The 13,732-nt window shown below is 41.7% G+C and overlaps 1 protein-coding gene across 1 annotated transcript in view; it reads right to left on the bottom strand.

The window, feature by feature from the left end:
- The window catches only part of DLGAP1 (DLG associated protein 1), a 437,388-nt gene that overhangs the window by 261,062 nt on the left and 162,594 nt on the right, over positions 1-13,732 (bottom strand). The window contains 1 exon segment of the mRNA XM_029591059.1: positions 6,877-7,117. Within this exon segment, the coding sequence (XP_029446919.1) occupies positions 6,877-7,117 (241 nt within the window).

Genomic DNA, 13,732 nt, shown 5'->3' with positions numbered 1-13,732 from the left:
CAGTGGGGTACCTCTGAGTTCGCTGCTAGGTCCAGTTCATAGTAATATAACGTAGTAGATGATGGCATATAAGAACGTGGCTCATCCAGTCTGCCCAGCTGTCTTTCTCTCTTGTGCTCTACCACTTTTGAGTAGATGAGCATATAAATTTCCATATTTAAATCAATACCAGTTCTTCCCTCCCCCACCCCCTATATATTGAATTCTCCACATGGGGCACATTAAATAAAAAGAGTATGACACTAGGTTTTTGTTATCCTGGCACCAGCCTCTGTGGGTTCAATAATATAGTTTGGTCAGGTAGTTGGTGGACTGGACCTGGCTCAGAGGCCATGGGCAATATTTACTCATTTTAAACAGGAAAAATACAACACATCAATCTTTTCTCCTCTGTGACCATCTGAATGCATTCCTACACCCAGAATCTTCAGTCTTCTTTTTCTTATATTGGAAGACTCGCACCTTGAACCTAAAACCCTTGGTTTTAGCAGACACAGTTTTACTCAGTGGTTATGTTTCAAAATGATACACTTTTATTCTTCTGGGGCACCAGTCAATTCACAATATAAAGTCACCAAAAAGGATGGGTCACAGGATTCACAGCAGAGATCAGCAGGAGAAACAAAATGAATAACTTTACACTTTCTCTTGCTCAAAAGCATTTAGATCTTAATCTCATTCTCCAATCTTTTGCGCAATAAGCATTTTTCAATCAAAAGTTAATTAGTACTTATATTCCATGACTTAATTCTTTTCAGAAAGGAATTCGGGATGTGACCACAGGATCTCCCAACCTGTAGTTGTGGTCCATAGTGCCCCTCACCTAGAGAATAGCCACTGCCATTAGCAATGGTAACATGGAATAGACTTAGTTTTTGGGTACTTGCCAGGTTCTTGTGGCCTGGATTGGCCACTGTTGGAAGCAGGATGCTGGGCTTGATGGACCCTTGGTCTGACCCAATATGGCATTTTCTTATGTTCTTATGTTCTTATGTAGGTTAAGTGGAGTGGAGTGCCCCAGGGATCTGTTTTGGGTCCCGTTCTGCTCAATATCTTTGTCTATTTGTGGATGATACTAAGATCTGCAACTGAGTGGACACGCCAGAAGGAGTAGAGAGAATGAAAAGTGATTTAAGAAAGCTTTAAGAGTAGTTGAAGGTTTTGCAGCTGGGATTCAATGCCAAGAAGTGCAGAGTCCTGCATCTGGAGTGCGGTAATCCAAAAGATCGGTATGTGATGAGGCGGGATTGAAAGACTAATGTACACAGACTGGGAGTGGGAACTTGTGGTGATAGTGTCTGGCAATCTGAAGGTGGTGAAGCAATGGGACAAGGCAACAGCTAAAGCCAGAAGAATGCATAGAGAGAGGAATAACCAGCAAGAAAAATGAGGTGATAATGCCTTTGTACAGGTCTTTGGTGAGGCCTCAACTAGAGTACTGTGTTCAGTTCTGGAACCTGAATCTCAAAAAAGGAGAGAGACAGGATGGAGGCAGTCCAGAGAAAGGCAGCCAAAAAGGTGATGGTGGTGGTGGGGGGGGGGGGGGTCTGTATTGGAAGACTTATGAGGTAAGACTGAAGGATCTGAGGATGTATATCTTGGAAGAGAGGACTTTCAGAAATATGAAAGGCTTTTTTGGGTTTTTTTTAATGTAAAGTTTTATTGACAAAAATATCAAAACAGTGTTATACAAAGAAAACATGTGAGTCTAATGATGCACGAACTTCGAACCTTTTCCATTGAAAAGGAAATAGTAGAATGAAATAGTCACGAAATGAAACTCCGGGGGGAGATGACTGAGATCTAATGACAGGAAATATTTCTTCACAGAGACGGTGGTGGATGCCTGGAATGCCCTTCCGGAGAGTTGGTGAGGATGAAAAGAGTAAATGAATTCAAGGGGGCATGTGATAAACACTGTGGATCCCTAGGGCTTAGAGGATGGACATGAAGAAAAGGATGTATTGGGCTAACCTGCATGGAGTGGCATTTACTGCCCTTAATCAGAAGACATAGTAATTATTATTACTATTAACTGATTAGCCTTGATGCTTTTGGTGCAACTGCAACATTGTTCTCTGCTTGAATGATGGGGGGGGGAGGGGAATTGGATTCAGATGACAGCAAACACTGGGCCCCACATTTTTGCTCTCTGGGATACTGATATGCAGACATCAGGGAAAAAAGCAAAGGGCTGCTTCCACAGCCAAGACCAAAAGCAAAGCATGTTCAAGCTGCATTGTCTGATTATTATCCTTAACATAAGGCTTGGGGGTAACCAGCATGGAGCGGCAGTTACTATCCTTAACAGAGACATAGAGGGTAATCAACACTGAGTGGCGATTACTATCATATGAAACTTGCTACACGGACTGGATTGACCATTTGGTCTTTTTCTGTCATCCTTACTATGTTACTATGTAACTGTAATAAATAAACAAATGTGTCATGAACACCCCAAGGCAACAAGAAAGGGACCAAGCAGCACAAAGAGTGGCATGAACAGCCTAATGCACTGTTAGAGGTCAAATCAGCATCAACAGTGGTAGAAACACACCAAAGCTCCAAGAGAAGGGCAAAATATCGCGTATGGAGACCTGCAGCCAAAGAAAACACTGGAGAAGGTCAATAGTGGTCCTGACATACAAATCAGTCATCAGGTTTGGGTTTAGGGATGAAGAACTAATTGAACCATCTAGTAGCTAAAAGATGGTGAACTTACTCCTGGTCAGGGCATAGTCAGAGGAAATCTCTGAAGAAAGTTCAAAGTGGTCCTGACCTAGTTTTCCTATGGCATGGTAATAGGTTGGGGGATCAAGCTGGGAGACTGACTTCCCCTTTGCTATTCCTTGCTGATGCTGATTCTTGTACTGAAGTATGTGGTCCCCAGAATTCAAGTCTTTCCTAAAAGTAACCAGAGAGGAGCAAGGTAGCAAGAGTAGTGTCATTAACATGCCTAGGCACTGACTGACATTAACATTTAAAGAGGACCAAGGGAATGGCAATGGAGACATAAATATTACCATAAGGCACAAAGAGAAGAGGAAGGCAGCAACAACTGAGGAAATGTCACTCTAAGGTACTAAGAGAGAAAGCAAAGTGGCAGATCTACTGTCTAAGATACCAAGAGAGGTGCGGGCTAGCAGGAACAGTGGCAGCAACATGCCAAGGTACCGAGTGAAGGCCAAGGACTAAGCAGCTGTCAGATTAACATTCCAGGCCATTGAGTGAGGACTAAGGGAGCAGGAGCAGAGATAAAATCAACACCTGAGGGTACTGCAAGAGGGGGGAAGCACTAGAAACAGTGGCATGAAAATTGCATGAACAACCCAAGGCAACATGAGAGGGGCGGGTCATCAAGAGCACTGGTACGTGCCGCAGCATTGTTAGCTTGGTACTTTACAAAGGTATCACAACCTCGATAGACTGTTTCTCCAGGAAAAAACAGAACGCCTAAAATTTTTCTTAAGTGCGCTAAAGAACTAAAATGACATGAAGGTATGATTTCATTTTATGCTGATCATGAAAACCTTGAAGCACCAAAAGAGGGGCAACAGTGGCACATGCATACCCCAAAGCACTAAGAAGGGCCAAAGGGCATCAACAACAATGGCATGAAGAGTCCGAGGCACCATAAGAGGGGCAAGGGTGTCAACAAGAGTAGCATGATAACACGGCAAGGTGCTGAACCAAGAAAGAGGAAGGGCAGTAGGAGCAGCCATACAGCAGCAAACCATCAAGTTAAAACTAAACTAAACTTTTGTAACAAACAGAACACAGTGAACTGCTGATTCTTGCTGACTATATACACCAAGTCAAATTTAGTGCAAGAGCAACACACACAAGAATTAATACATATGTCAAGAAGCTCTTGATTTATGTAATTTGAAAAACTGATAAATAACTCATTAAAAAAAAATACAGTTACTGACCCTTTTACACAGAAAAAACATGCTGGCCCCTGTGACTGTCACTACACACTCTGCACATGTTGCAAGAGAGAGCCAGTCTCTCTGTATCTTTCCTGCAGATTCTGACACACGTTCTATGCTGTAGTGCTAAGTTTTACCCTGCTGAGGTACACTGCAACACTCTGACAGACAGATTATAGTTGCCCTTGCTACTACCACTCCAAACCACAGCTAGGGTACAGTAACCGTGACTGTAACTGCACATCTTGCTTTTTCCTCTCAATCTAAATCATTTTTATAAGTTCTTCTTTATCTAAAAAACTTTGGAGCAAGGAGTTTTAGAAACTCTACCTTGTCTCTTGGAGATCCAACAGAGGAATGGCTGAAAAAAGTACATAGTGTTACCTTTACCTCAAAAAAAAAAAAAAAAAAAGATGTAAATCATGCAGTTTCCAGCTGGGATAGGTTATTTGAAAAAGTGCTTCAACATGATTTATCCTGCTCCTTCTATTTCCCTTCCCCACTTGGCTCTAGTGATGTGCAGAGGGACGCCATACGTTGCATTCGGGATTTGTATTTGTCGCGGGGCAGAAAAGTTGCATTCGGCAAGGGGGCCCCCCGATACATTTATACGTTGATTCCTATTCATTTCCCGGCTAAAATTAAATTAACTACAACCCTCCACCCTCCTGACCCCCCCAAGACTTACCAAAACTCCCTGTGGTCCAGCAGGGGGTCCGGAAGCCTTCTCCTGCACTCACACCCTCGGCTGCCGATATTTTAAATGGCGCCGATAGCCTTTGACCTACTATGTCACAGGGGCTACCGGTGCCATTGGTCAGCCCCTGACCGGTGCCATTGGTCAGCCCCTGACCAATGGCACAGATGGCCATGTGACAGGGGCTGACCAATGGCACCGGTAGCCCCTGTGACATAGTAGGTCAAAGGCTATCGGCGCCATTTTGAATACCGGCAGCCGAGGGTGTGAGTGCAGGAGATGGCTTCCGGACCCCCCGCTGGACTACCAGGGAGTTTTGGTAAGTCTTGGGGGGAGGGGGGGGGTTGTTTAAATTGGCTCCTTTAGATGGCCAAATAATTCGGCGAAGATTCGTTGTATTCGTGGGGAATCGCGATACGTTTCGCTTCCCCACGAATACAACGAATATGGCCCTATACGTTGCGGATTCCCAATTCATAGGAAACGAATGCACACCCCTACTTGGATCTGCTCTTTCTGGCTTGAAGTAAAAACAAAACAAAACAAAACATTATTTTGCTTCCCTCATAGACTTTATGGCAAAAACCAAATGAACAGAAAAATTAATTCATTGTGTTTTCCCATTCAGAATTAAACAAATGTACATTCTTAAAATGAGGGTCCTTGTTTAAAAATCATTTGCTGGCATTAAAAATCGTTTAATGCCTGCAATCATTTGTTCGATCTGGTATAAACATTAGGCAATCCAGAAATTTTATCACTTATTGGACTATTTTGTAAATAAATTATACATGATGTGGGGTTATACTATGGATAGAAAACTGGATGAGCTTGGAAATACTGCAGAGATCCTGCTTTTCCTGCAAATTGCTCTAGATATTCTCTAAGAGGAGCTGGCAGATTTCTGGCAAATTCATTTTAAAGAGGAAAAATGCCAGTACATTAATCAGTGTTTTTTCAAACTTGGGGTCATCTCAGTTTTGGGTTGCAGGACACCAGTGACTGCGTCGCAGCCCCAGTCCTCCACCTGCACCTGTTCTGGCTGTTTTCGGGAAGAGGGAGAAAGAGCAGCATGTGGCAGGCTTTTGTTGCCGATTATTGGCTCCGTGTTGGGGAAAGGGGTGAGAGTGAGCGAGGGAGGGCTGTTGAAAGGTGTGAGAGAGGAAGGTGGTTTGGGGAAAGGGGGGCTAAGAGTGAGCAAGGGGGAGGGGGGCTGTGACAAGAGCGATGAAAGGAAAGGAGGAGTCAACAAGAAATGGGATTTGGGGATGGAGGGATGAGTTTTCCAGTTGGTCCCGAGGAGAAAACTGTTTCTTCCACTGGATCCAGAGGAAAAAAGTGGGAAAACCACAACTCTATATTGTATCCTTGTAAACGCTCTTCGTTGACTTCTATACTGTGATGGCAACACTCAAAATTGTAATTCACTGTCCTCGAATTCCTTAACATCTGTTTCCAATCCCCTGCATTGTCTATGTGGCCCAAGTTGTGTTTTCTAATCGGCTATGAACCACCCACTTGCACTTACGCCTTCTGAAAAGCCCAAAATAATTTTTAGTCTGACTCAGACCATGACTAATTGCTGCAGTTAGAATGAGGTTGACTTTATATTAAAATAAATGGGAATAGTTTTCTGCCTAGACTTGACATTTTGTTTCATACATTGTAATAATAAATTACATCGCAACGGTTCGTAAGCAAAATATCTGAAGCCTATAGGATGCTGCCTAAATGTTTCAGAACACTAATAGATTTCACCAGAAAACCCGCACAGCTGCTTTTCCACTTCTGGCTGAACTTTTCTTATTAAATTCTGCTCTTTAGGGTTCCTTCAGGTTCACAGCCAGAGGAAAACATCACAAGCAGCCTCGCTTGAAAGCAGCCCATGCCACAAAGATAAAGGTAGAGATTTCTGGCCTCTCTGTCTCTCTTTGGTGGCATTTTAGCATGTGTACTAGAAGAGCGGCTTAGGCTACAACAAACTCTGTAAGTTAAAGGGAAAATCAATTTGTAACGTGAAAACAGAACATCTGAAGACAGGACATCACCATGGAGAAAAGAAAGTGCTCTGCCCTCAAGCAGAAGCATGGTCAGGGATTTTTCAACAGCATGAAATAGCAACAGTTTTCAAAATCAGTCTTCCCTCAGCTAATGGTTGATTGAAGGCCCATGCCTGCATTCCAAGAAAGTGTACCTCAGTTCAGGCTGCCCTTTACCTCAGCTCTAGTTAATATGCGTATAACTCACCGGTGCTGCTTTGGATGGTCCTCACTGTGGTAGTTGTGCGAGGGGGCGATGAAGACCTCAGCGACACACACTCGTCATCTTGAGAGCATCCTTTCTCAATAGCCCTCACATAGCTGTGGCTCCTCATACGGAAACAACCTGGCATGGGCAAGTCCAGGGCTTCCACTGCCTGAGACTCCAGCTCACTGAATACTGACTCACACACGGACTCAAACTGACCATTTAATTCCATCTCACTCACCTGCAGGCAAAGATAAGATTCAGTGAAGTCAAGCAGTTCCATGTGAGCACAGTAAGTAAAAGGAGCAAATCGTTAACCAAATCTATTCATAATTTCTTTATTGATAGTGTACCAAAAGCATTTTTGAAAATATGTATATCCTATTAGATCAGGTCAGGACTTCCCAAGCTTCTCAGCAATGCACCACAGCCATTTACATTATGAGAATATCCACAATAGTTAGGTATGAGATAAATTAGCATATGCTGGGGTTTCCAGTGTATGCAGATGTATGTCATACATGTTTTTTGTAGATATCCTGAAAACCTGATTGGTTGTGGGGTCCCAAGGACAGGTTAAAAAGTCCTGCATTAGGTCCTAATTCGGTTTTGTTAATTCATAATCTGTGACCTCAGAAACAGAGAATATCCCTAGTCTGCTCATTTTCTCTTCGTGTTGCAGTACCACAGACCCTATTGATCTCCAACATTTCTGGAATCTAAGGTTTGCTCTTAATCCTCATGACAGGCAAATCATGTTCTGTGATAATGTAAGATACCCTAGTCTCTCAGTGGAGGTGGTGGAGACTGAAACGGTAGCAGAATTAAATAAAACATTGGGTAAGTAGAGAGAATCCTTAAATGTGAAGGAATACATGAAGAGGAAGGCAGATCAACTGTGACCTATAACAATATTACAGAAATTAAATTTGGCAGACCAATTTGGCCTTGTAGTCTTTATCTGCCGTCATTTTTCTAAGTTTCTAGGCCACCTTTGATTTCTCTACTAGCACCCCACAATAAGCTACCAATTAAGATGATTTAAGGGATTAAGGCTACCAACTCATTTCCAACAGGCTGCTAAATAAATATTGAATCATAACAACTGTTTGATTTCTATTAGTCCATTGTAATTTTGTTTTAATTTAATGGATAACTATGAAGATGCATGAGCTTCACTGGAGAAGGGGAGGGAAGGGAAGGGTTAGGTCGGCCGTCATAGTTGGTGATTCGATTATTAGGAATGTAGATAGCTGGGTGGCTGGTGGGCGTGAGGATCGCCTGGTAACTTGCCTACCTGGTGCGAAGGTGGCGGACCTCACGTGTCACCTAGATAGGATTTTAGACAGTGCTGGGGAGGAGCCGGCTGTCGTGGTACACGTGGGCACCAATGACATAGGAAAATGTGGGAGGGAGGTTCTGGAAGCCAAATTTAGGCTCTTAGGTAGAAAGATTAAATCCAGAACCTCCAGGGTAGCATTCTCTGAAATGCTCCCTGTTCCACGCACAGGTCACCAGAGGCAGGCAGAGCTCCGGAGTCTCAATGAGTGGATGAGACGATGGTGCAAGGAAGAGGGATTCAGTTTTGTTAGGAACTGGGGAACCTTTTGGGGAAGGGGGAGTCTCTTCCGAAGGGATGGGCTCCACCTTAACCAGGGTGGAACCAGACTGCTGGTGCTAACCTTTAAAAAGGAGATAGAGCAGCTTTTAAACTAGAACAAAGGGGAAAGCCGACAGTCGCTCAGCAGTGCATGGTTCGGAGAGAGGTATCTTTAAAGGATACTAATGATGCATTAGAATTAGGGCATCCCGACAGTGAGGTTCCAATAATTAGAAAAGTAGTCCAAGTGCCTGTAACTAAAAACTCACCTGAGCTAAAAAATTCTAACTTATCCCTATCAATTAAAAAGCAGAATAAAAATACAAACAAAAAACAAACTTTGAAATGTTTGTATGCTAATGCCAGAAGTCTAAGAAGTAAGATGGGAGAATTAGAATGTATAGCAGTAAATGATGACATAGACTTAATTGGCATCTCAGAGACATGGTAGAAAGAGGATAACCAATGGGACAGTGCTATACCGGGGTACAAATTATATCGCAATGACAGAGAGGAGCACTCGGGAGGAGGTGTGGCGCTTTATGTCCGGGATGGCATAGAGTCCAACAGGATAAACATCCTGCATGAGACTAAATACAAAATTGAATCTTTATGGGTAGAAATCCCTTGTGTGTCAGGGAAGACTACAGTGATAGGGGTATACTACCGACCACCTGGTCAAGATGGTGAGATGGACAGTGAAATGCTAAGAGAAATTAGGGAAGCTAAGCAAATTAGTAGTGCAGTAATAATGGGAGTCTTCAATTACCACTATACAGAAACAGTTAATAAGTAATGTGCAACGAACCACACTTGTCTCACAAAACACGTTGCAAAAATTTTTTTAAATTTTTATGTGCATAGGATCTTATCTCACAATGTGGACCATCATACCACCCTTGGTTGATTCAGGCAGTAAGCCTCGCTTTCAACCACAACGGGTCACATTTAATCATCGGTCCAATATAGTCTTTTGAATTGCTTCAATTTTCTACTTTATTGAATTTACTTTTTTTTATCGTTTTTTTGTCCATTTATAATAAAATATTTTTGACGATGTTAGAAGCGGAATTGCCTTACTTGTGCGGAGCGCCGCCGCGCTTCCGAGCTATTGTCTTCACTGACTTGTGCAGAGCGCCACCGCGCTTTCAAACCTTTATCTTCAATACTGCCGTGCTTTATAGGCAGAGATTTCCGATTGAAGGTGCTCGTACAACTAAGAGCTCCTGTAGTCCGACGTACGTTTCGCAGTTGTGCTGCTTCAGGGACTCTGTCCTAATCGGAAGATTATAGTGTCTGGGCTTAAGAAGAGCGCAAGGTTAATTCCCACCAAAATTTCTTCAATGTTTAAATGCCTTCATGCTTGCTTTCGTCTAATTCATACGGTATATAATGCCTATAAGAATGACAATAGATATGAAACCACATATATTTTTTGCACTAACATTTCTCAACATAAAATATGCACCTCCCAAATGAATTACAACTTGAGCATGATTGTAGTCTTCTCTTACCGCATTCAGTCGCCTAGTCGCATATTTTATGTTGAGAAATGTTAGTGCAAAAAATATATGTGGTTTCATATCTATTGTCATTCTTATAGGCATTATATACCATATGAATTAGACGAAAGCAAGCATGAAGGCATTTAAACATTGAAGAAATTTTGGCGGGAATTAACCTTGCGCTCTTCTTAAGCCCAGACACTATAATCTTCCGATTAGGACAGAGTCCCTGAAGCAGCACAACTGCGAAACGTACGTCGGACTACAGGAGCTCTTAGTTGTACGAGCACCTTCAATCGGAAATCTCTGCCTATAAAGCACGGCAGTATTGAAGATAAAGGTTTGAAAGCGCGGTGGCGCTCTGCACAAGTCAGTGAAGACAATAGCTCGGAAGCGCGGCGGCGCTCCGCACAAGTAAGGCAATTCCGCTTCTAACATCGTCAAAAATATTTTATTATAAATGGACAAAAAAACGATAAAAAAAGTAAATTCAATAAAGTAGAAAATTGAAGCAATTCAAAAGACTATATTGGACCGATGATTAAATGTGACCCATTGTGGTTGAAAGCGTGGCTTACTGCCTGAATCAACCAAGGGTGGTATGATGGTCCACATTGTGAGATAAAATCCTATGCACATAAAAATTTAAAAAAAATTTTTGCAACGTGTTTTGTGAGACTTCAATTACCCCAATATAGACTGGGTAAATGTATCATCGGGTCACGCTAGAGAGATAACGTTCCTGGATGGAATAAATGATAGCTTTATGGAGCAATTGGTTCAGGAACCGACGAGAGAGGGAGCAATTTTAGATCTAATTCTCAGTGGAACACAGGACTTGGTGAGAGAGGTAACGGTGGTGGGGCCGCTTGGCAATAGTGATCATAATATGATCAAATTTGATTTAATGACTGGAAAAGGAACAGTGTGCAAATCCAAGGCTCTCGTGCTAAACTTTCAAAAGGGAAACTTTGATAAAATGAGAAAAATTGTTAGAAAAAAACTGAAAGGAGCAGCTACAAAAGTAAAAAATGTCAAAGAGGTGTGGTCATTGTTAAAAAATACCATTCTAGAAGCACAGTCCAGATGTATTCCACACATTAAGAAAGGTGGAAAGAAGGCAAATCGATTACCGGCATGGTTAAAAGGGGAGGTGAAAGAAGCTATTTTAGCCAAAAGATCTTCATTCAAAAATTGGAAGAAGGATCCAACAGAAAAAAATAGGATAAAGCATAAACATTGGCAAGTTAAATGTAAGACATTGATAAGACAGGCTAAGAGAGAATTTGAAAAGAAGTTGGCTGTAGAGGCAAAAACTCACAGTAAAAACTTTTTAAAATATATCCGAAGCAGAAAGCCTGTGAGGGAGTCAGTTGGACCGTTAGATGATCGAGGGGTTAAAGGGGCACTTAGAGAAGATAAGGCCATCGCGGAAAGATTAAATGATTTCTTTGCTTCGGTGTTTACTGAAGAGGATGTTGGGGAGGTACCCGTAATGGAGAAGGTTTTCATGGGTAATGATTCAGATGGACTGAATCAAATCACGGTGAACCTAGAAGATGTGGTAGGCCTGATTGACAAACTGAAGAGTAGTAAATCACCTGGACTGGATGGTATACACCCCAGAGTTCTGAAGGAACTAAAAAATGAAATTTCAGACCTATTAGTAAAAATTTGTAACTTATCATTAAAATCATCTATTGTACCTGAAGACTGGAGGATAGCAAATGTAACCCCAATATTTAAAAAGGGCTCCAGGGGCGATCCGGGAAACTACAGACTGGTTAGCCTGACTTCAGTGCCAGGAAAAATAGGGGAAAGTGTTCTAAACATCAAAATCACAGAACATATAGAAAGACATGGTTTAATGGAACAAAGTCAGCATGGCTTTACCCAGGGCAAGTCTTGCCTCACAAATCTGCTTCACTTTTTTGAAGGAGTTAATAAACATGTGGATAAAGGTGAACCGGTAGATATAGTATACTTGGATTTTCAGAAGGTGTTTGACAAAGTTCCTCATGAGAGGCTTCTAGGAAAAGTAAAAAGTCATGGGATAGGTGGTGATGTCCTTTCGTGGATTGCAAACTGGCTAAAAGACAGAAAACAGAGAGTAGGATTAAATGGGCAATTTTCTCAGTGGAAGGGAGTGGACAGTGGAGTGCCTCAGGGATCTGTATTGGGACCCTTACTGTTCAATATATTTATAAATGATCTGGAAAGAAATACGACGAGTGAGATAATCAAATTTGCAGATGACACAAAATTGTTCAGAGTAGTTAAATCACAAGCAGATTGTGATAAATTGCAGGAAGACCTTGTGAGACTGGAAAATTGGGCATCCAAATGGCAGATGAAATTTAATGTGGATAAGTGCAAGGTGATGCATATAGGGAAAAATAACCCATGCTATAATTACACAATGTTGGGTTCCATATTAGGTGCTACAACCCAAGAAAGAGATCTAGGTGTCATAGTGGATAACACATTGAAATCGTCGGTGCAGTGTGCTGCAGCAGTCAAAAAAGCAAACAGAATGTTGGGAATTATTAGAAAAGGAATGGTGAATAAAACGGAAAATGTCATAATGCCTCTGTATCGCTCCATGGTGAGACCGCACCTTGAATACTGTGTACAATTCTGGTCGCCGCATCTCAAAAAAGATATAATTGCGGTGGAGAAGGTACAGAGAAGGGCTACCAAATGATAAGGGGAATGGAACAACTCCCCTATGAGGAAAGACTAAAGAGGTTAGGACTTTTCAGCTTGGAGAAGAGACAACTGAGGAGGGATATGATAGAGGTGTTTAAAATCATGAGAGGTCTAGAACGGGTAGATGTGAATTGGTTATTTACTCTTTCGGATAGTAGAAAGACTAGGGGGCACTCCATGAAGTTAGCATGGGGCACATTTAAAACTAATCGGAGAAAGTTCTTTTTTACTCAACGCACAATTAAACTCTGGAATTTGTTGCCAGAAGATGTGGTTAGTGCAGTTAGTATAGCTGTGTTTAAAAAAGGATTGGATAAGTTCTTGGAGGAGAAGTCCATTACCTGCTATTAAGTTCACTTAGAGAATAGCCACTGCCATTAGTAATGGTTACATGGAATAGACTTAGTTTTTGGGTACTTGCCAGGTTCTTATGGCCTGGATTGGCCACTGTTGGAAACAGGATGCTGGGCTTGATGGACCCTTGGTCTGACCCAGTATGGCATTTTCTTATGTTCTTATGTTCTTATGATGAAACATATCTAGATTGGTGAGTCTTTGCAGCATGTGATATCTTTTCTTGAGCCAAGATAAAAATTATTCAGAGATGATGTAAGAGCTTTAAAAAGAAGATAGGTCATGCTTTCATCTGAGAAATGGACCTTTATGGTCTGGAAAGATTATGTAGGACATCATTTTTGAATAATGCTTATATTGCTGTTTACTGATAGCTATAAGAATTGAGATGCAGTGACAAGATTTGGGGTACATTTCATAAAATCCACACAATTAATTGCAGAAATCATGGCTTTTCATTTACACAACAAAAGAAAACTTATCAAAATGTATACAGGTATGAAAATTGCAAGATAAATACTCAAAGCACCTTGAGCTCTTTTGCAGAGCAAACTGCAAGTAAGCATAAATGTGTCATCTTTGCCACTTTTGGAGGCTGTGATAACTTTTGGTTGACCTGACTCTTCTCTCCTCAGATGCCTCTACAGATGTGGAGTTTATATTCACAGTCAGCACAGTTTAAATAATG

The sequence above is a fragment of the Rhinatrema bivittatum genome, chromosome 2, assembly GCF_901001135.1.
Source record: "Rhinatrema bivittatum chromosome 2, aRhiBiv1.1, whole genome shotgun sequence".
NCBI lineage: Eukaryota > Metazoa > Chordata > Amphibia > Gymnophiona > Rhinatrematidae > Rhinatrema > Rhinatrema bivittatum.
Note: the sequence above shows the minus strand (reverse complement) of the source record. Positions and strands in the feature narration are given on the sequence as shown.